The 23,792-nt window shown below is 32.5% G+C and overlaps 4 protein-coding genes across 7 annotated transcripts; 1 reads left to right on the top strand and 3 right to left on the bottom strand.

Moving 5' to 3' along the window:
- Positions 1 to 365: 365 nt before the first annotated feature.
- Positions 366 to 3,788, bottom strand: LOC106412696 (cytokinin riboside 5'-monophosphate phosphoribohydrolase LOG3-like). Its single transcript, XM_048780564.1, has 7 exons — positions 3,422 to 3,788; positions 2,995 to 3,092; positions 2,767 to 2,797; positions 2,182 to 2,281; positions 1,293 to 1,363; positions 1,055 to 1,198; positions 366 to 983 (listed from the first exon to the last, which is right to left on the bottom strand). Exons 1-7 carry the CDS (start codon positions 3,542 to 3,544, stop codon positions 930 to 932), a joined length of 621 nt encoding a protein of 206 aa, XP_048636521.1. The 5' UTR covers positions 3,545 to 3,788; the 3' UTR covers positions 366 to 929.
- An 11,052-nt stretch (positions 3,789 to 14,840) lies between these two features.
- On the bottom strand, positions 14,841 to 16,591 carry LOC106398703 (RNA-binding protein CP29B, chloroplastic). The gene is made up of 4 exons (XM_013839215.3): positions 16,125 to 16,591; positions 15,908 to 16,009; positions 15,276 to 15,593; positions 14,841 to 15,170 (listed from the first exon to the last, which is right to left on the bottom strand). The coding sequence occupies exons 1-4, from the start codon at positions 16,491 to 16,493 to the stop codon at positions 15,105 to 15,107; spliced, it is 855 nt and encodes a 284-aa protein (XP_013694669.2). The 5' UTR covers positions 16,494 to 16,591; the 3' UTR covers positions 14,841 to 15,104.
- A 1,466-nt stretch (positions 16,592 to 18,057) lies between these two features.
- On the bottom strand, positions 18,058 to 19,764 carry LOC106398694 (thioredoxin-like protein AAED1, chloroplastic). The gene is made up of 9 exons (XM_013839210.3): positions 19,504 to 19,764; positions 19,303 to 19,423; positions 19,168 to 19,213; positions 19,038 to 19,097; positions 18,919 to 18,955; positions 18,773 to 18,852; positions 18,583 to 18,674; positions 18,436 to 18,496; positions 18,058 to 18,333 (listed from the first exon to the last, which is right to left on the bottom strand). Exons 1-9 carry the CDS (start codon positions 19,670 to 19,672, stop codon positions 18,274 to 18,276), a joined length of 726 nt encoding a protein of 241 aa, XP_013694664.2. The 5' UTR covers positions 19,673 to 19,764; the 3' UTR covers positions 18,058 to 18,273.
- Positions 19,765 to 20,577: 813 nt separating this feature from the next.
- LOC106423067 (WRKY transcription factor 44) lies at positions 20,578 to 23,658 on the top strand. Of its 4 annotated transcripts, XM_022719193.2 has the most exons (6): positions 20,580 to 21,875; positions 22,048 to 22,283; positions 22,371 to 22,487; positions 22,550 to 22,859; positions 22,926 to 23,136; positions 23,223 to 23,658. In XM_022719193.2, exons 2-6 carry the CDS (start codon positions 22,074 to 22,076, stop codon positions 23,536 to 23,538), a joined length of 1,164 nt encoding a protein of 387 aa, XP_022574914.2. In that variant the 5' UTR covers positions 20,580 to 21,875; positions 22,048 to 22,073; the 3' UTR covers positions 23,539 to 23,658. The 4 variants fall into 4 exon arrangements, with proteins under 4 accessions (XP_022574913.2, XP_048636520.1, XP_022574914.2 ...); XM_022719192.2 differs by having other exon boundaries at positions 20,578 to 21,875; positions 22,571 to 23,136; XM_048780563.1 differs by having other exon boundaries at positions 20,579 to 21,821; positions 22,550 to 23,136.
- Positions 23,659 to 23,792: the final 134 nt, after the last annotated feature.

The raw sequence follows: 23,792 nt of genomic DNA, 5'->3' as shown, positions 1-23,792 counted from the left end.
CAAAAAATTATATGTGCATAAAAAGTAACAATAGTTTCATAATATGTATTTATATATCTTAAAATATTTTAAGTTAGAATGAATAAGTTATTTCTTTTACATCGTGAAATCATTAGTTTTTAAAAATGTATAAATAAAGAATTTTTTTTAAAAAACTTTATAAAAATTAGATAAGTATATAATTTCTAAAATAAGTTGTTGTAAAAGTTATGACCCTTAATACTATTTTTAGTTAAAAATAAATTCACACTTCAAAGAAAAATTATACTTTTACTTGCCCGCCCGTAGGGCGGGTTTCCCCTAGTTTATAATAAACTATTGGAATTATTAGCTTAAGATTCATTATAAATTTTCACTAATTTACATAATTATTAATAAAATTACATTTTGGGAATCAAATCTCAAATTTTCGGATGTAAACATATTAATACACTTTTAACTAAATCATCAGACTGAAAAAATTCCACTAGTAAACTCGTTAAGTTTGAAATAAAATCATATTTTGTTTTTTTTCTGTACTGTTTTCCTCTGTTTATGTGTGCCTTTCTCGTAGTATTTACTATTTAGAACTGAGTATACAAAATAAAATATCTGAGACGAAAGTGGGAGACTATTTTTTGTTTGGTTACAGAAGAGAGTTGGTGGTTGTCCAAAAAAAAAAAAAACAGAAGAGAGTTGGTGATCATACAGAATCAAAAGACATTTAGTTTGGAGTTAAAAAGACAACAACTAATAATAATTTACACAAAATAATTCCTCCGTAGTGGAAATATTTTTTTACTTTGCCCCAACTAATCAGAATCTATTCCTTCCCTTTTTAGTAAGATTGAAATCTTGAAAATCTCCCACATTTTCATTATCTATATATAAAATATTTAAAATAGTTATATAGATATATTAGATCTTGATCTTGGTCATTCTTCAATCCGTTATGTCTCCCAACAAAGCTTAGACGCAACACTTTCATGGCAAGGTGCGTATTCCTGCAACAAAAACAATAATGTGTATGAGATTATGCAAAATTTGAGGATTCATCTTTATTTTTATAATTTACCTCTAGCTTTTTCACAAGCTCTTTAGCAGTAGGAGCAGAGACTATGATCTCACGAGCAGTCGTGCTGATGAATCCTTCTTCAACGGCTTTATCGATGAATGATAGCAGAGAGTTGTAGTATCCATCAACATTGAGCAAACCCACCTACAGAACATTTTGTTTCTTTTAATAACGATTTTGGGTTCTTGAATTTTCATTTTAAAATTTGAATATTTATTTAAAAATCTAAGAGGGTTACCGGCTTTTCGTGTATTCCAAGCTGAGCCCAAGTTATGACCTCAAGCAACTCTTCAAGGGTTCCATAGCCACCTGCAATTTTCACACAAAACCTTAGCTTTGTTTTTTAAAAGAGCTGATTAATCCGTTACTATGATATGGTCAAGTCAATAAATGTGTCATGTACAAGAGAAAGCCAAATAATAGACTCTTCTCCATCTCTGTTACAGTGTGTACAATGGTATGAATATGATTGCAAAAGCAGGATCTTGAAACAACTTGACTTTCCATTAATGATTTCAGATTCAGTGTGGTAAAAAATAAGCTATTTGTGGGACTGTCTCAGGTTTTTGTCTCTTAACTTGAAATAGGTGAGAAGAAAACTTTGCTCACGGTAAGATTACACAAGCTATACAGAGCGTACCCCCTAAGTTTAAAAAGCAGAGCAATAAACAGAGTAAAGAAACGAGAAAACAAAAAGGTCTAATTTTAAGTGCCAGATGTTGATGGGTCAAGGCCTTTATCTTAGACTCTGGTGACTTATTATTTTACATTTTTCCATACAAAAATAAAGGAACTTTTCGCAGTAGCTTTCACACTGCAGCTTGACCAAGAAATCATGTTTTTACCAAATTCTTTACTTCTCTCTTTTGCAAAATCAGTCCAAAGACAAAACGAAAAACATTTTCATGAACAAATATGTCCCTTCTTTTAAACTTCGATTTCCCCCTTCATTAAGATGCAACAGGCCTAAAATGGTGTTGCTAAGGTTCCTTGTGTCACTAGAGTTTGACTAGTTTTTCCTTATCATTATTACTTTGTTTGAAAGAAAAGCAAAATTCTAAAGTTATAATTATATAAAAATGAAAAAATTGATGATAAATTTGGGTGGATGGGGTTTAAAACAAAACCTGGCAAGGCAATAAAAGCATCAGAGTGCTTAGCCATCTCAGCTTTCCTTTGGTGCATATCTGCAACTGCTCTTACTTCTCCTACTGTTTCACCAGTCAACTGCAAAGAGCATCCACCAATTTTTTAAATAAAAGGAAGTAATAATTAAAAGCAGTTAAAGGGAGAAAGCAACTTTGGACTCTTCTACAGGCAAAAGCAATGATGGCAATGCAAGTAGTCGTAATATTTGGATGTTTTTGAAATCTCCTACATTTTTTCACATAACCCTAATCTAGGTAACCACCTCTTTTAATCATTTTCTTCACATATCTTTTAGTTAAATTAAGGTAGAAAATGAAGATATTTGTATTTTAGGATAGTTAAAGGAAAAGAAGATGAGGCAGAAAAGAGAAACTACAAATAATCATGAGACTGGAGAAAAAGTAATTATAAGTAGGGAGAAGAGTAAAACATAAGCAAAGACTGGATAAGTGGAGATTAAAATGGGGTTGAATTGGGATTTGGAGAAAAGAAAACAGAACTTAAACATAAATTAATAAACAAATATCAATGTTTATTCAAAAAAAAAAAACTCGAAAAGTTACCTCTCTAGGCATGAGGGTCTTGGGAATAATTCTGTAGAGTGACAACAAGATGACAAAAAGAGGTTGAATTAGAAGTAATTAACAAGATTACCCAACAGTTTCGTTCCAACCGAAACTTATTAAAAACAGTTTTTTTGAAAGATCTTTAGGCCAAAGATCACAAAGTAGTTAACTGGAGATTAACAGAGTCAATAGTTTTAAGTGATTTGACTAGAGAAAAATAGTTACCCAATAACATGACGACCACCATCATGAACAGCTTGTGAAACCAAACCCATCAATCCTATGCTCCCACCTCCATAGACTAGATCAATATTCCTTGAAACCTGCAGAACAAAAAGAACAGAGTTACACATGAAGCCTAGATTTGGTAGCAAATAACTAGACGAAAAAAAAATCTAAGTTTTGAGATTCAGACCCATTTAACAAAACTCCAACCAGAATATCCTAAAGTTAAATATCATTTGGCACGTTTCAAAGAAGAAAGCAAAAGTTACAGAAACACACATTCAAAAACATCTTGTGACTATGTTTTACCAAAGCTCAAAAAGAATATAGTTTTGCAGAACATAGTGAAAGCAAAGAAGTGCACCATCTTATCTCATATCTACCAGCAGAAAAAATAAAATAAAATAAGTTGAAGTTCATGTAATACCAGTTCGTTGCCAAGCTCAACAGCAGCATCTTGGTAACTACTTTTCTTGCCTTGGCTGCTTCCACAGAAGACACATATTCTTTTGAACCTTGATATTTGCATCTTTTCAGCTGTGATCTCCATTGATTCTGATCAAAAGCCTCTTGAAAAAATCTAAACTTTGTATGGAAAGAGAAAAGGTAAACAGTTTTAAGATATCTTTGAGCACAAGAATCTAAGACAGATATGAGTGTCAAAGAAACCTAATTGAAATTTTAACTCTTTTTTTTTTGGGTGTTGTAGTGTGTATCTTTACCACTAATGCGTCCTGGCTCAAGGCTTCATTGTTATTATATAGTGCGTCTTCTCCTCATGCTGGTCACCGATTTAATTTATTTTTTCATTTAATTAATATTTTAATTAGGTATTTCCGCAAGTACGACATTTAAACTACAATTATTTTTTTTAAAAAAAATTTCTTTGAATACCAAAATATTTCAAAATCATTTACCTAGAATAGAAAAATACATGTAACAAAAATAATTACGAAGATATACCATATTTATGTGAAAAAAGAAGAGCATATAATATTTTTATTTTTCAAAAATACCCCTTTAATTTATATCAATATAAAAATTTGATTTGTTAAATGTTAAGGTCTTCATACGTGAGAGATTAAAGCACGCGCGTCTTTCACAACCCGCACATACAGCTCATGTTGGCACGCCTGACCAAAATCTTTCCTTGTGTTAATTTTCAACAAACTGGTTTTCCTTTCCAAAATATAGACTCGTCAAACAATATAAGATTATAGTACCAAAAACCTTCGTTATGGTCGTAAAACGAAGTTTATCTCCACTCTATTAGATAAGAGGTTGTGTAAATGGTGGTACGAACTCTAGTCCCATTATATATTGAATGACGCAGAACTGACAAAGTTCGATTGTGATTGGTTAAGGTATTTTGACATCAATCTCCTTTGAGTTGTATGCACACATTGCAGTTTGGTAAATGTAACTCAATTTCAGATGAACAGTATTTGAGATGCAATATAAATATACTTTATTGAGTCTAATGGAAGGTTTGTAAAATGCTTTATTAGTTGGATATTTGAACTCTTGTACGTGACTTATGAGATCTTATTCTTCATTCTAATTTATATTTGAGGGTTGATTTTGATTTGGTCATAAGTTAAAAGAGACATATTCACACTATTGGAAGATATAATCATATATGTTGTATTTAGTTGTTTTCTTATTTTATATTTTGGTGATTCATCTTATTGTATAGACTTTTCATTAGGTTTACGTTTGTAGATAGGCAAAGTGACAAGCTTTGAATCAATGGGAAACCACTTAGTAATTCTTAAGTTTTTAAATAATGTTTTGTAACTATATCTGGAAGTGTAATAAGATTATTAGAATTGATTCAGTGATAAAGGTTCCTTGCTTTTTTCCCTTTCTCAAGAATAGGACAAATAGTTAATTTTCTGTATAAAAAATAGGACCAGAAAATGGACAGCTTATATCTGGACAGTGTAAGATGGGTACAAACGTTATTTACTGATACTCATGCACAAAAATATGAAAAATGACCAAAAATAACAAAGACAAGAAAAACCCACTAACATAATTTAATGGGAACCATGTAAATGTTATGGGTACACCAATACATATTTACACACAATATTTTTGAGGATATATAGAATAAAGAAGTTAGTGGATGATGATGTCTGGGATATGGAGCAATGTGCCATTGATGATTGAAATAAGAAACACAATGTGAGTTATGGCTTTTATTACCAATGTATCCCAATTCACCCTCCCTATGTAGACAACCTTCTTCTTGTTCTTTGCATAGGAAACATTTATTCTATTTTCTATTCCTCTCTATTCATTTTAACCTTTCTATATTTTTATGAAAATATAGTTCTTAGCTTTTCCCCATCTTCTTGTGTAACTAAGTTGTCGTTCTGATTCCACTTGGTATTATCGATCCATATAATAATACGCCTTAGATGGATATCCATTTGTTTTTAATAATTATTTAAGTCTTGTTTCATTTTGAAATAAAGAGCTCATTCAGTTCATCAGTTCAATTTCTAAAGTTTTGTGTTTTCTTAGAAAGAAATAAATTTTTAAACAAAAAGAAATACAGTTTTTGTTATATTTTTATTTTCATTAGGATACTAGGTTTGAAATGTAATTTTCGTTTAAAGAAACAACAATAAAACACTTAAAGGCGATTGCATAAACTAATGAAAAAGACTAGCTTCATACAAAGCTTATATCATAACTCCATTAAATTGTTAGCTTGGAATGCCAGTAACACCCACACTCTTTATACAGTTATACTTAATTGCTAGCAGACACTTTACAATATAATTAAGATCATATTTACTTGTTTATAATATGTGTATAAGCGTGTGAGTATTTAACTAAGAAAAATAAAATGTTAATTGCAATCCCAAGATCTGAGTAGATGCTGCCCATTCCTTTTATGTAGGGTTTTTGAGATTATAAACAAATAAGTAAGTTTGTAAATTAATGTGTACTACTATCTGCATGCTTGCATGCGCATTTATCTCCTTCTCTAGTTTCCCTCCACACTCTTCTTGACTTCTGACCCAATTCTATCTACTCTATTAAAATAGAATCCTAAATTTATCTACCATTGAAGCTGTCATTTAAGTTTTGGACTGTTTCAAGTTTGTTAGTGTGTTACATAATTTATGGACCATATCGTGTTAGTTACAATTAATTATAAAATAAAATTAAAACCGGACAACTTAAATTAAATCAACAATCTACTATATTATAAGTAAATCAAACGCATTATATTATATTGAATCATGTTCTATCTACTCTATTAAAGTATACCGATTGTATATATACAATTATATTAGCAATTCAATAACTCTCACTTGGATCTCTTTTACTATAGATTAAACTTTGTTGTACATTGATTTATATTATTTTCTTATCAACATCATATAACCAGACACTGAACATGTATATGTTTGGTTCCTCTTTGCTTCTATAATATATTAGATATGATAACTCTTTTTACACCTCATTTTGTATATATGTTACTTGGCTCTAAGTTGATTAATTCTGTATTAGACTTAGAGGTACATCCCATTATGAACGCAATATGTCATTATATAAACTTCAATCATATAATTTCAAAAGTGCCAAAATATAATATCTATTTATAAAAATCTAATTTTTTTTGAAGTAGGGTAGAAGTTAGGAATTACATGTATTATTTATTTAAATAATATTTGTAGCTACTAATTTCGAAAATACAATCCTTATCTACAAGAAAATTACAAAGATATTATTCAGAAAATATTTCAAAAATCAAAAATATAATCCTTATCTACAAGATTCTTAACAAGATATTATTCATACTAACTTGACTTGGACACCAAATAATCAATAACAACTTAATATAATTTATTTATTACGAGATTCTCTCAGATTTGAAAGTTTATATTTTAAAATAAATTAAACAATAAAATTAACCATGTAATAAAAATATTAGATTTATTTCTTATATGTTATATTTTGAATTTTTTAAAATGTCTATAAATTACTAAATCTCGATCGATACAACGGAGATTTATTTAAAAGCTATTGAAATCACCTAGCGAGAATATGGATCACACAACAAATTTTCTTTCGTAATCCTAACCCCCTTTCTCTTCGTCACTACCGACAATGAATAATTTGGAAGTGTCAACTAGAAATCTGAAATGGTAACGTTTTTTTTAGTTCAGTCCATTGTTTTCCTTAACTAAATGGACCACATACATAGAATAATATTTTGGTCTAAAAAAGATTGCATACCCAAAATCAATACAAATCATCATCAATTTTGTTTAAAATTTTGTTACAATAAAAAAAATATAGGTCTGGGCAAAAAATCTGAATCCAAAACATCGAACCAAATATAATCTGAAAAGGTAGTAATGAACTTTAGCCAAAATTGGTTAGATATCCGAACAGGTTCGAAATTTTGTTATCTAGAGAACCAGAATGGAACCGGATCCGAAACAAATTATTTCGGATATCCAAATATATTCGAACCATATTTATATACTTAAATATATTAATTATTTTTAAATTTAATATTTAAATAATATACAATATATATAAGATGTTTTTAAGTTGTCCAAAATACTTGAAAATATATACAAATAGTTAAAAGTACATGTTTAAAATAGTTAAGCGATACTCAAAATACCAAAATTACTTAAAATATCTATTGATTTCTTATCCAAATATTTAAAGTAAACCAATTTCTATGTTAAATTTAAGTATTTTGGCATATATTATTCAAATTTATATGTTATATGTTATATATTATTTTTATTTTTTGATTTTGAGAAATTTAAAGTATATAGGAACTTTATTTTATTTTTAAATTGAATGGGTTATCTGAATCCAAACTCAAACCAAAACCGCAAAGATTCAAACTAAATCAAACTCATAAAGATCGGAACAAACCAAACTGAGCAAATCGAACCGAACTATATAATACCCAAATGCCCACTCCTAAGATTCAAATGTAAAAAAAAATTATTGATAGCAAAATATACTATTTATAATATTTAAATACAATATATATTTAAGAAATCACTCCACGCAGGGCGCAGGTTATCATCTAGTTCTATATTAATTCGATGGTAGTGATATCACAATTTCAGTAGATAATACTTGCAGTCTAATTATTATATTGAAAGGTTATATATGAAAATTGGTAAATACATATACAGTACATGATGTTTCATACTCGATTTTTTAAATAAATATGTACAGAAAAAATAACTTTTAAAAGTGGATATTTGAAATACAAAGTATCTTTTTGAACAAAAAAGGTTAATATTTGTCTTCAATCGATTTTTACATGATGATGTCAAAGACTTATATAGTAACATAGCATTAACGAACACCTATAACGGAATTCAAATCACTAAGTGTTCTGATTATTTTTGTAAAGAGATTATTAGTTGTCATAGAAGTAGTTCATAAATAGTGTTTTGAGTGTTCACCTTTTGTAAGTAGAAAAGGTAAACATTTTTGAATTTCTTTTGAGTATAAGTTTCAGTTGTAAACATATAATCTATATATAGAAAAAAATATAATTTATAAAAGTTCCGAAAGCTGAAGCTTTGATCAATTCGGCGACATATTATTTTTGTTTGTTGGTGAAACATTGACCGTTTTATGATTACTTTCTGTTAACGTAATTCCTTCATATTTCTTGTAACTTCGTTATAAAGCGAGTAAATTATTTTACCGACAAAGTGGCGCGAATGTATTAGTATAATACAAGCTCATCAATTTCTACATATATGAAGGAAAGGTTTCACACTTTCTATCTGACAGAATATTCTTGTCTTGGTTAGAATATTCATCCCTGATTACAAAAATAAGTGCTTAATTAATTTGATTTTAGTTGATCTAATATCAATGGAAAATGAAAATATATATTAGTATCATTTCCCATCTTAAGCTCCGATTAAGAAAAGGCTGAAGATTTGTTTACCATATTAAGTTTTGGGAAATACATCTGAAAAAGAAGACAATATACTTCAGCTATTGCTAGAATAGTTTTTATGGACCTTTTTAATGAATTTTATTTAGGGCTGGGCAAAAAAACATGTATCCGAAGAACCGAACCGAACCGAATCCGATCCAATCCGAAAAAGTAGTACCGAATCCTAAGTGAAATTGATTATATATCCGAACGGGTTCAAAATTTTGGTATTTAAAAAAACAAAACCAATTCCGACCCGAACCGAAGTATTTTAGATACCTGGATATATCTGAAATAGATTTGTATGCCTAAATATATTAATTATTTTTAGAGTCAATGTATATTTAAAAACATCCAAAATATATAATATGTTTGTAAGCTGTCTAAAATACTTGAAAATATATATATATATATAATAAAAAGTAAATGTATAAAATAGTTAAAATATATGCAAAACACCAAAAATACTTGAAATATCTATTGATTCTCTATCCAAATACTCAAACCATACCAATTTATATGTTAAGTTTAGATGACATATGTTATTCAAATTTATACATAATATATTATTTTTTTATAGATTTTGAGAAATTTAAAGTATATAATAAATTTTAAAATTTTAAAATAATTTAAATGGTTATCTGAACCCGCAAAGATATAAACCGAACCCAAACCGAAATTTAGAAATATCCGAATGAGGTTGAAATCTTTGACCCCAAAAACCCGAAACCCAAATAGATCCGAACCGAATCCAAATGGATACCTGAACGCTCACCCCTAATTTTATCTTGTTTTATCATGGGTTAATAAATATTTTTAGTTGGTTTGTATTATTGTATATTCGATGCAAACGGCATATGTTAATTCGGAGGCACGTGAAAATTCTTGTTGTTGAATGTCTATCGAGTTATTTATCAAAACATGTTTTTTGAATTTGTTCGGAAAACAAAGAGAGAATAACTGAGAGTTCCAAAAGTGGATTGATTTAGTCATTTAGATGAAATACGTTCACTTACTTGAATGTCCATCGAATTATTTACAGTAAAAACATGTTTGAACCGTCTTGGATAAAGCATAATGAAAATGATGTTGTACGTTTATATCTATTGAGGATAGTGTTTGATACGTTAAAAGTAAAAAGTAGACATGAACGGATGATAGTGTCTACGCTCTACAATCTACATGCATGTGCATTGGAGTTTATGACCTATCGTTATACGGTTTGTTGGTCGACTAAAAACTATAACGTTTTAGAGACTCAAAAACCTACATATATATGTAGTTTTTTTTTTGTTTGTAACTTAAGTGTAGTTTATTCTTTAAATGATCATTTTTAAAGAAAAGGACACACCACGTAGGAGACTATGATTGCCCGGGTAAAAATCTTGAATGCATAAGACGTCAAACTTTTAAAGCATAACCATCAGCAAAGGTTGATATGATTCCGACAATATTTTTTAATTATGGCTTTTACGTGAAATTATTTACCGCTTTAAGTGAAAACAGAACCCCCAAACTTGTTATTTCCCCCCTACGAACCGACGCTAAATCCACAAATTAAGGAATTGAAGAAAAAGGAGACAACAAAACAAGAAGAAAAGGAAAGAACATGGATTTGAACATGGTCAAAAGGGGGCCAGTCAATGGTCACAAAGTGACAAATCCGTTGTGTGGTAGTTATCATAAAGTGTCGGACAGTTAATACCGTTGTCAAATGTCTATGTCGTTATCACGCATCACTAATTAGCAATTAGTAACAAATTAAGTTACCATCCCATCAGTAACTCTATATTTTGGAAAAAAAAAATAGTGGTAATTTGAAAAGTAATATACAGTAATGTTTTTAGTTATTGCCTTTGGTAACCAATTAAGTTACCTTCCCATCAATCAATCTATGTTTTGGAAAAGTAGTGGTAATTTGAAAAGAGATGTACAATATGCTATTTACAGTAAACATTACAGGCTGACATTCTGTTTTTCAAATAAAAATGTGACATGTTCAAGAATTCAGTGGTAATTACTAAAACTAGGTGTTTGTCTGCAATTTGCGGATAATTATATTATACAAAAAATATATATTAAGTTTAATTACGGATAATTAATTCATCTATATTTAAGATGTTTAATTGTATGTTTGGAAACATATTCTCAATTAATATATAGAGAGATTAAAATGTTTATGTACACTTTCTAACAAGGGTCATTTCCTTTAAGTACCAAAAACCAAACGACCATTTGCAATTTTTTTTGGAAAAAACTTGTCACCCAATTAAACTTTGAATTTTCGTGATTTTAGGTTACAACCATTTTTTTGCGTTGGTGTTTTGCATATTATAATTCTTGAGTCACTAATTGGTATGAACAGGTATGGGTTTAATAATAGACGGTGCATAAACGGATTTATCAAAACAATAGCGACCATACGAGACAAAAAGACATAGTCGATGAACATATATGTCTGTAAACGTAATAGATTAATAGGTATGAGCAAAATATGTATACACGTACGTAAGGAGTTGATGAAGACAATATGAGGAAAATAGCTAATTTGCAGGCAAGAAGAGTGGTGAAATTATGATGAAGCCAAGAAGCAAAGAAACATTCATTTGTGTTTTTTTTAATCTTTTGGGAATTAATTTTTTATGTCCTTAGTTTTTGGGACATTATCTAACATTCATTTCAATTCCCTCAAACTTTCGGCCGTCTCTATACCCCATTTGTTTTACTTTAAGAAAAAAAATGTTTATGAAGCTCATATTGTGCGCCTACTATTCCAAGTATTTAGTTCGACCTGTTTACACCATGTGAATCACATAGTATAAGTTATAAATATTTTCATGAGATTTTGGATTTATCTTTCTATTTAGAAATGAAATTGAATTGACAAGACTTCGAAAGTATTGGCGTCGACATTAGTTTACTATATATAATGTTAAAATATGGTTACTAAGAGGGTAATGGAATTAATATGATTTTAGCGAAGGAGAAAACAATGAACATGCTCATGTCCAATGTATTGAGGTTTCATAAGTCAAAGTGGGTCTACTTACGCTGACCAAATACAAATCTATGGCCCACCATCACATTACCCTGGTTCAAAGTCCTCCTTCTTGTTATCACAAGATCTAGGCCTGGGACTTTTTAACCGGAACCGAATACCGAACCGGATCCGACCCGAAATGGACCGGTTCGGATCGGTTTCGGATAAGGCATATTTAACCGATGGGTAATGTTTATGAATATCCACGGGTATCGGGTCGGTTCGGGTTTTTATCCGGATCCGATCGGGTACCCGTTTAAACCGAAATAATGTTTAAAAAACATGGATTTGCGCCTCATGGGTTTCGAACCCGGGTGGGAAAGTTGAAAGTACATCAACTTTTACCACTGCACCACTTCTATTTCGTTGTAGTTACTTTCAAACTATACATATATATCCGATTTGGATTAAACTATTTTAAAAAAAAATAAAAATAAAAATAGAAAATATAAAATACATAAAAATATTAGTTTTGGTTTAATAATTTAATATCCGGAACCGACCCGGAACCGACCGAAAACCGATCCGAAACCGAACCGAACTGTTCCAAGTACTCATTGGATACAATTTGTAAATAACCGAATATCCGGACCCGAACGGATCTTACCCGGAACCGATCCGAATACCCGAAATCCCAGGCCTAACAAGATCATTGTTCAGAGTTGGTTAAAAGCTTAAATATACAAGAAAAAATGGATTAAGCAGTATATTAGTAACTTTAGCTCATACATGTGAAGCAACTTTTCTGGAGAATCTCCTCACTGTACAGACTGAATAACAATTGTTCTGTAGTTATTCTTACAACAACCTAGTTACAATAAGGCCATCCGTTGTGAGATAATGATATCCTTAATTACACTTAAATGCAGTTTCAAAATTATATATGCTTTATCACAATCTATACTATTATTTGACAAGTGAGTTTGTTGATTTGTCATGTTCTCCATAATTTTTAAGTAATTTTGCTTATTTGTCATGTTTTATTAGGTTCTAGCTAAATCATCAATTTATTATTAGGTTTTAGCTAAGTTACAATTTATTAATTAAAAAAAATATCCTTACTGAATCCTATATATAATTAAAATGAATTTAATTTTAATAATATTAAACTTATATGTTATATCAAGTATTCAATTAGTTTTTCTTATTTGTCATATTTTATTAGGTTTTGGACTTTTAATTAGCTTATTGATTTATTATTAGTTTCTAACTGGTTCACTAATTTATTAACTTAAACAATACACTTAATGAATTTTATATACAATTGAAAAAGAATATTATTTTAATAGTATTAAATTTCTATGTTATATTAAATATTAAATAATTGATTATAAAATAATATAATAAAATTATCAAAAAACATACTTAAAAACAATATTTTATCATATTTTTTAAAAATTAAGATACAAAACAATTTATAATTAAATATTAGTCAAGCAATAACATTTACATAAAAATATTTTCTGAATTATTTCTAAGTTATGAGTGTTTTAAAAATTTTAACACAATAATAAGTATATATTTGATATATATAAATACTTTGATAATTGATGTAACTATTTGAAAACATAAATAATAATTTATTATGTTGGTTTTAGATTAATAATACATAAACTAATAAGTATTCATAAGAAGATTATGTTCGCCCGTATATACGGACAAAAAACCTAGTATTCAATATATTTTTCTCTTTTCCATAACAATTTTGTATCAGAAACTCATTTCTTACTATATACTTCTTTTTTCCAATTTTTTTAATTCAATCATATGTAACAAAAATGTAGTTTGCTGTAAGAGATTGTACTTACGGAACAACATTTGGAAGATACTAACGTTTCGTGGATAGCATCATTACCAAGAGAAGTACGTCAATTGGCATTGGTAACAAGTGATGCCTTTCATCATCATAAACTACTTCCAAAGTGTTATCTTTCACGTTTCTGCATAAAATATTATTACACCTATATGCTTAGGTTAGGTATATATGTTAAATTTGAGTTCATCATCAATTTTCAACTTATAAATAATAGGCAATAAGTGAATTAGTCCAAATCCATTACATACTATCTATGTCTCGTGAAAATTCATAGTGTGAGAACACCCCTCAAGATGATAATTTTGTAACCACTTTTTTTTTAACACAAATTTTGTAACCTCTAATCGTGAGAACATTCCACTGCAGTATTAGGGTCAGACCGGCCAGACTCATTTTTGGGTCATACCAGTTCAAGATCAACTGTTTGACCGGCCCTCTTTTGGAGCCACATCTTTGGAGCCTCATCGACTTCGGTTCCAGTTGGACAATGTTTGTTTGGATTTTAATACAATGTTAAATTTGAATTTACTTTAAATTAAACTAATTGACGGTAAGTGAATTAGTCCAAATCTCTTGTATATTATTTTTTTCCGGAAATTTTCGCAGTGGAAATTTATCCACTTTCTAAAGCCAGATTGAATGGCATATACCGCGAGTATTTGGTTATGCTTGAAACTGAAGCAGTAAAACGGTCTTAAGCATTCACTTATCTGGTTAATCTCTTTGACGTTGAGAGCTTTGTATTCAACGTCTAGCAGTTGAACTAACATTTTGTGTAAGACCACTAGAGCTAATTGGACCAAATGCTTTTAAGATTGGGTCCATAACATTCAAACAGTTGGGCTTTGTAAGAACCCATCTCAAGGAATTAACACCGGCTGGGCAGCTTTGCATCGAATCTATTGATCAACTTGGCTTGTACGTCTCAAAGCAAGGAATCTATTGGTCAGATTGCCTGATTTTATTGTTTCAGCGGTTTTTTTTCTTCAAATGTGTTCATATTCATAAACGCAAAAGATAGAACAAACTAGACTGTTAAATAGAGAAGCAATATGAATAGAGATAAAACTTGAATCAAACCAAAGCGAAGCAGTCAATGGCAGCATTCAGACATGTTCTTCACTTATATAATCTTAATTATATGTTTCTCAAATAAAAAGACCATCCCCGTGCATCCAAGGCACAACAAAACATAAGTGAAGAAGAGCTTAGTACGGGTCCGAAACTGCCATCCTGTCTCACAAAACTCTATATGCTTCGAAGAATATGCGTTTTAGAGAATAGGAAGCCATCGGTTGGGGTGCTCAAAACTGGCGCCTTGGAGGCCTAGCCTCAGCTTCCGACACTCTAATTTGTCTCCCGTCCAAATCCTATAACAAACACCACCGTAAAAAGCATATCAAGAGTTGTTTTTTTTTAATAGCATTGTAAAATGCATATATATTAGCACGAGCCAGAAGGGGAAAGATACTTACAGCACCATTCAAGGTTTGGATAGCGTTTTGAACCTCTTGAGCAGAGTTGTAAGTGACAAATCCAAAACCCTTGGACCGACCACTGTCCCTGTCGTAGATAACTCTAGCCTCAACAACCTTTCCTTGCTCCCCAAACAAACTCTCTAGAGCCATGTCATCGACCCCCCACGAGAGATTACCAACGTAAACACGGTGTCCTGAGCCACCACCACCACCGCTGCCACCTCCAAAGCTGCTTCTTGGTCCTCTGGAGAAGGAGTCTTCCCTCTTTGGTGGTGGAGGACCCGCGTTAACTCTCAATTGTCTACCATCCAACTCCTGCAATTAAAAAAAAAAAAACAACACAAAGGTTTCAACATTCATATCAAGAAACAGAATCACATACAAGTTTGAAGATTTTTCATTCATCTAAAATTTTTTTTTTTTTTTTTTACTTCCCAAGACATAATATGCAAGCTTATTACTATCATACTGTATAACATAACACACTAAGTACCCACCTAATGACTTCGAAATGAATACAAACGCATACTAATAAGAAATGATTAATCAACTCCTCAGACAAAACATATATTTCATACCAACAATGGAAGCAAAGAGTAAGGTAGCGAGAGATATATATATATTCTTACATAGCCATTGAACTGCTGAGCAGCTGCCTCAACTTCAGACACAGAAGACATAGTCACGAACCCAAAACCTCTGCTTCTTCCTGTCACCTTGTCATAGATTACCTAACAAAGACAAAAGAACTAATCTCAACTCAACTAAACTCAACAACAACAAAAACATTATCTTTTTGTCTCTTGTCCGAATCGCTACAAAGCATAAAAGATAGTTCTTTCGTACCTCAACCATCTCAACGTTCCCTGAGCTCTCGAACAGCTGAGCGAGCTGAGCACTGTCGACGTTAAACGGAAGGTTACCGACGAAGAGTTTGAGGTCAGCGGAGAAGGACTGCTCCTGCGGCGGCGGCGGCGCTACGTCATCGGCGAAACTGCCGTCTTCTTCTTCGACAGAGAAGTCTTCCGTGACGGCGACGTTACGGAGGAAGCGAGAGGCGGGAGAGGTGCATTTGGCGGAGGAGGAGGAAGAGAAGACGGAGTTGAGTTTGAAGGAGACGGAAGGAGGTAAGAGGGAGGAGGGTCTGGAGACGGAGAAAGGAAGGGAGTTGGGGTTGAAGGTGGAGAGAGCGAGAGAGGAAGCTGAAGCTGCCATGGTGAATGAGAGGAGAAGAGATAAGGTTTTTGGCTTTGGGGATGGATGCAGAGTGTTTGATATTTATGGCGAAATGAAATCTTTTTCGCTTGCACAAAATATCTTATATGATTTTTCTTTACAAATTTAACCTGTAACTGTTTTTCTGCTAATTTATGACCAGCTTTGTGAATTATTTTTAATTTCTTAAAGAGAAAAAGACTAGGATAGCACCAAAGCAAGTTTTTGTTACCAAAGTAACACTCAAGACTCAAAGTCACAAAAATAAGTTTCATTAAAGAGGTAAATATACACTTATACCCCTTGGGTTAATTAATCCAAACCTTAAGGTTTAGATTTAAGGGGTGGGGTTTTGGAATTAGGGTTTAAAATTTTATAAAAAAAAATACTAAAATAAAAAATAAAAATTTTAAAAACAGTTTCAAAAAGTATTTTTAAATTATAAAAAGAAAATTTGAAAAAAAAATAAAAAAAAATTTCAAAAAAAAATTTCAAAAAAAAAATTATAAAAATTTCGAATCTGAAAACATATAATCTGAATCTATAAAAAAAATTTCTTTTTTTTATTTATTTTTATTTTATTTATTTTTATTTTTATTTTATTTATTTTTGTTTGTTTATTTAATTTAAAACTAAGGGTATTAGAGATATTTTATCCTTTAATGAATGTCATTTTTGTGACTTTCTCTTTCTAGTGCTATTTTTGAGACATAAACTTCAAAATGTGCTATTATTGACAATTGCCCTTTCTTAAATCTCAACTTAGGGAAATAATATTCCGAAATGACATTCTTTTAAAAAGTATAATTAAAAACTAAATATGTGAAAACTCTCTTAATCCACCAATTTAACTAAAAGTTTATTAGTACTTTACATTTATGAAATTTGAGTTTCTAATTCCTAAAAAAATGATTTGTTAATCATAACCAAAAAATTAGAAAATCATAATTTCATTCAGGGTGTAGCAAATAGAATTAGGATTGACCATAAAACATATCTGGTTGTAAAATCATTTATGAAATATTTTCTAATTTGTAACAAAATAATAAATTAGTGTCGAAAGTGTTTATTATGAAGAATTATGTTGGTCTTATTTAATTTGCTTTTCTAATTTAGTTTTTTTTTCTTCATAATTTCCAAATATTTTGTGATTATGTGCTTTTAGTTGGTTGTGTTTGGTTATGGTTTCATTGGACGGTCCCTACTAACTACTTGTCATAATATGAAGTAAAGTGATGGGCGAGAAGAGATCTGAGGCGTCGAACTTTTGAATGGACAGTGGAGATGGCACGTCTCGTACCAAGGCAAAAACAAAAATCTATAGAGAAGATAAGATCTTCCCCTCAACTTGCTCCAGCAAAAAAAAGTGAAAATCCTCATCAAATCATCTTTTAACTACTACAGGAATTTTTTTTTTATGGTGGTCAAAAAGACGATCAGATAACGATACAGAGATTCACCTCTTTAAGTTTTCTATAGAGAGACAGTGTTCTGTTTCTTCTGTTTCTTGCTTCCTTGTCCCGTTTTGACCATTCTATAAAACAACCTTCTTTGGGTAAAGCTCTTGATCAACGACAAGGATATATATATACAGTACACCATCTGCATTGGGTTTATGTCTTACAAATACCAAATGAACACGTTTTATTGAACGAAGCATATCAAGTTTATGTCCCCTATGAATGAATGGATTGGAGTTTTGATTCATTGTGTAGGAGAGGAGAGTCTGACTCTACTATTAAGAACAATGATGTCTTTTAAGCTTTGCTTGTGATTCCATTTAAGCGCAACACGCTTTTAGGATCTCTTCAACAGGCGGGTCATCTCCAGCTTCTTTGTCCTGAAATGGTTCCCAACAAACAAATTGTTGAATACAAAGTTGTGATTCTTTACTACCTCTCTGATCACATGAGTATAACACGAAGAAGAGAGACAAGAGTACCTTGCGGATGTAAGAGATGTTATCTTTCCCAGGACCAGCAACTACGATTCCACCTTGTTGCCTGCACCGAGGTCCAAGACCAATGTTTCAAACACATTATTAGTAAGGAAACATGAAGGAATGATTCAAACACTCTTTATAACTTACCAGCCGCCTCTTTCCACAGTATCTTTCATAAACGAGAGTTTCCAATCTTGGCGGTATCCTTCCATGTAAGACTCTATTATCTTCATAGCAGCCTATAATAACAACAATAACACCACATTAAGTCACTGATACCACAAAGACACGTAACGTTTTGGTAAAACCTAGTTAAGTAGAGAAGAAGTCACTCTACTTTGGGTGTAAATGTCACCGAAACCCCTGAAGCAAACTTAAGCGCCTCGTATGATGCATGGTTAGGATCAGCATACACCTCTGAGAGAAAGAAAAAACTTGTTTATAGAGAATGAGGATCGCAAAGAAAAAAATTACACCGCATACCTCCTTCAAATTTCGTCTGTTCCACAAAAGTTTTGGCCTGCATAGATGAGTTTACATCATGACAAATCTGTAATATCTAAATAAATGGTTACAATAAGTGTGTGTGTGTGTGACGTTACCTGATCGATACTTCCAGGTCCGATGAGAACAAGAGTAACACCAGATGCATCCATCACATCCTAACCAAAAAAAAAAAAAGAGTAAAATATATCACTCAGTGACCAATGGATGACACGGTGTAAACATTACCTTCTTTTCCGCAAGATAAGCTGCTCGTTTCCGACAAAGCACGCATCTGAAAAACATGACAAAAGCTTTTTGATACTTCTTCTTACACATAGTAACCAGACTCATTCGAAGCTTGTCTGAAAAGATATTAATCACCCGAAATGACGAGCGAATGCAACAACGGCTTTTCTATCCTTCCATAAATCAGAGATCGGAATCTCGTTTCCGTTCAAGTCCGAGACTTTCACCGTCTCTAGCAAATCGGCAGTTTCAGTTCCTGTCGGAGAATTCGATACAATCTTGTCAAACATCTGGAATCTCCAAAACGGAACAGAAGAGAAGGTGTTTAAGCTTTACCTGAAGCGCCGGTAATGGCAGACGCGACGACGGCGCTACGCCGGAGAGAGATACCGTGAGAATTGAACGAATAACCGAAGTTTACTGTCCCTATGGCATGAATCGGTTTCAGCCTCGGCTGGAGCGTTATGGGAGTGATCGTCGACGACGAGGAGAGAGAAACCGCCATTGTTGGTTGCTACTGCTCCGGGGGAAGCTGAATAAAAAATCCTAATGTAACTCAAACCGTTGGTGAATCTCGTGGAGGTTGTTTATTACACGTGGTAGATGATGTAAGCATGACCTGAAAGAGCAAATAAACGCCACGTCAGCTCAGTTTGGTAACACCTAGGGGTGGGCACTTTACCCGAAATCCGAAGTAGCACCCGAACCCGATCCGAAAAACCCGAACCGAAATCCGAACCGAAGTAGCAAAATATCCGAACGGGTATTAAATTAGGAGAGATTGGATATCCGAACCCGAATGGGTAATATCCGAACCCGAATGGATATCCGAAGATAACCGAACATATGTATAATTAACCTTATATTTTTAATTTACATCTTTCATTTTATATAAAATATTTATATTGATACTACACATACTTTAAATTCATATGATATACATACAATTACGTAGAAGATGATTTGCTATGCACTTAAAATACATGTCAAACTTTTTATTTCAACAATTAACAAAAAGTTACATCCAAAATTTAAAAACAATAACCAAATTAATGTCTTTTTAGTTTGAAAATGTTATGTCCAAATCTATTAACCATTCAATCTATTAAAAATACAAAAAATAGTTAAGTGAAAGTTATATATTTAAATACAAGAAATTTGAAAAATGAAAATTTTAATTTTTTTTTAAATCTAAATATCCGAACCCGATCCGAAATAACCGAAACCGAACTAAAAATACCCGAACCCGACCCGAAGTACAGAAATACCCGAACGGGTTCTACACCTCTATACCGAAATACCCGAAAATCCGAAATACCCGACCCGAACCCGAACGGGTACCCGAACGCCCACCCCTAGTAACACCATTAGGCATTAGCTTAATTTAATTAGTCGAAAAGTGCCACGTAGATGTCGGAGAAGATAAATACTACTCCCTCCATTTTTTTATATATGACGTTTTAGAATTGTGCACATAGATTAAAAAATATTTAATTTTTAAACAAAAACATCATTAATTGTTTACCTAACCACAATTTAACCAATAATAAAATAAAAACTATAATATCATTGGTTATCTAGCATTAATTAGTAATAAATTTTACATAGAAAATTAAAAACGTCAAATAATTTAGAACAAAAAGTTTCTTCTAAAACGTCATATATAAAAAAACAAAGAGAGTATGTAATTAGCCATTTGATAAATTAAAATTTGAGACCGACCCAAATTAAAAAAAATACCAACCTAACCCAATGAAATACAACTATATTCCAATCCAGTTACTTCCTTCCTCATTCTCTTTACTGAAGAAAACCAGAGAACGAAATCAAAAGATATTGAAGTGAAGGGACACCATTCGATAGAGATAAACATGTAAGATTCATTAAACCCAGTAGAAAGATGTTTTGGTTTTCTCCGATTGTGAGTGATTGACTGGTTCTTCGATAGATGGATCTAAAATCGGGATCATCAAGAAACAGTAGGAACAGAAGTTATGATGGTCGGAAATTATGTGTTTGTCGGTTGCCAATAAAGGTTTTCACGGCTTGGACATACAAGAGTCACGGTCGAAGGTTCTTTGGGTGTGAATTGTACAAGGTGTAGATCGAACAAATGATATTTGGATGTTGTTGGTAATGGGATGGGTTTGTAACATGTTTTGTTGTGTCATTAGGAAGGATGATCGAAACTAACCGGTTTTTTTTCCTTATACTAAGCGAGAGTGAGAGAGGTGAAATCGAAACTAACCGGTTTTATTTTCGGTACGATCATTTTTGGTTCAGTTCTGCGCGTGTCAACAAACCACTAGTCCCTTTTATGTTGCTGGCTGGCGCTTAAAATAAGGAAACGACGCCGTTCCGTTGGCCGTGTTTTTCCAACTAACATTCAAAGAGCTTCCTCTAAACTCAGCTAACGTTCAACGAAACAATTGGTCTCCTCTCCTCTCTTTCCTTTTCATCGCCTTCTTCATCACTACAGACAAGCTCATCTTAAGCACGGACCTTGATCCATCCAACGTACCCTACTTTGACACGTGTCTCTTTTAGTGTCAACGAGTCTCAGCGAACTGATCTGATACGACGGATACACCAACGAGCCACAACCATAAACCGGATTCGGACAATCACCGGATCTTCTTAACTCATTAGAAAGGGTACCTTCCTAAAATCATTTTCAGAACTTCAGGTTTTGCTTGAACTCTCTCACCGTGAGTACTACTTTACCATCTTCTTTGTCTCTCTTTTGTCTTATCACAAGTGTATGTCACATTGGTATCATAAAGTTTCGATCAATATCGTTATTATATCAAGATCATCATGTATGATGGAATTGATGTTGAATACTTATTATTATTTTTAATCCGCAGAGTTTTCTTTCAGGTTGATTACTTTTTTTATTGAGAATAATGGATGTGAAAGAGAGTGAAAGAAATGTAGTAGCAAAACCAGTGGCTTCAAGGCCTTCATGCTCTAGCGTCAGGACATTCACTGACCTTCTGGCTGATTCAGTTACTGTCTCTCCACAATCGAACTGTCACGAGACTGTAGACGCTTCTATAATACCAAAGACTGAGAGGTTTAAACAGCCAGCTTCAGCTTCTGTCTCATCTCCACGGGTGATTCATCTAACTGGACGTGTTATCTTCTTTCTGAATCTTCCGCATTGGGTCCTTGACACTTTTCAGTCTATATGATAATCTTAGGTGGAAGGAAGTGGCGATGTAAAGTCTTGTGATGATTCAGAGAGCAAAAGTTACGTCATTTATAAACCTAAAGCAAAGCTTGTCTCCCAAGCAACCGTCTCTGCGTTGGCTAATATGGTAAGTTGCTTTCTCAAGCCTACAACGACAGTTTTTCGAACCTCATCCTCTTTGTTTGTTAGCTTCCGGGAAATTGTCAACAGACTTGGATAAAAAGAGAAGCAGTAGCGTACGGGAAGCGTGTGAGCCAAGGCACGCATCTAGCGGTTCCTAACCTAGTCCCGAGAGTTCCAACCTTTAAAGAATCAGAGACATCCATTGGGGATAGATCTTACGTGGACGGATACAACTGGAGGAAATACGGACAGAAGCAAGTCAAAGGAAGTGACTCTCCAAGGGGTTACTACAAATGCACACACCCCAAATGTCCTGTTAAGAAGAGAGTAGAGAGATCATCAATGGGAGGTCATGTTTCAGAGATTGTGTATCAAGGTGAGCATAATCACTCTAAACCCTCTTGTCCTCTTCCACGGCGGGCTTCATCTTCATCCTCTTCAGGGTTTCAGACACCATCTGAAGAATCAATGGGGCAAGAACCTAACCCTCTTTGGAGTGATCAAGAGAAGATGAATGAAGGGTGTGTTATAACACCATTCGAGTTCGCTGTTCCAAGAACAGCAAACTCAACTGGTGGAACTTCAGACTCCGGTTGTAGAAGTAGCCAGTGTGATGAAAGAGAGCTTGATGATCCAAGCAGAAGCAAGACAAGGTAAAAAATTATTATTAGGGTTTTGGATTGTTTTCAAACACCAGTTTCTGCATCTACAGTTAAACATTTGAGTTTGTTGATAATAGCATGAAGAACGAGACGCAATCAAGTGAAGCTGGAGTATCGCAAAGCTCAGGGGAATCAGACAGTCTCGAAGATGGATTCAAGTGGAGAAAGTACGGACAGAAAGCAGTTGGAGGGAATGCGTATCCGAGAAGTTATTACAGGTGCACGAGCGTGAATTGTAGAGCAAGGAAACGCGTGGAGAGAGCGAATGATGATCCAAAAGCTTTCATTACAACCTACGAAGGTAAACACAATCATCACCATTTGCAACTGAGGCCTCCAACTTCTTCTACTCTTCCTTTTAGCTCCCCACAACATTCTAATCAAGCCATTTAATGATCTCCACTTGTCTTCTTCAATCTTCATTGCAAGTTTACTTACATTATCTTTCTTGTTAACCATTGTGGATTTGTTTATTTACATCAATGTTTCAATGACAACAAGACATTAATGACATTTGTCATGTAACAAACAAAAGAAAAGCAAATCGAAAGAGTGATGAAAGTCAAACTTAATTTGTTTATTGCTTCCATTTACTATAATTGATTTTGGTTAATATGCAAACAAGAATACCTCAAGATAGAAGCCAT

The sequence above is a fragment of the Brassica napus genome, chromosome A5 (assembly GCF_020379485.1).
Source record: "Brassica napus cultivar Da-Ae chromosome A5, Da-Ae, whole genome shotgun sequence".
In the NCBI taxonomy this organism is placed as follows: domain Eukaryota; kingdom Viridiplantae; phylum Streptophyta; class Magnoliopsida; order Brassicales; family Brassicaceae; genus Brassica; species Brassica napus.
This window is presented reverse-complemented; position numbering and strand designations above follow the sequence as displayed.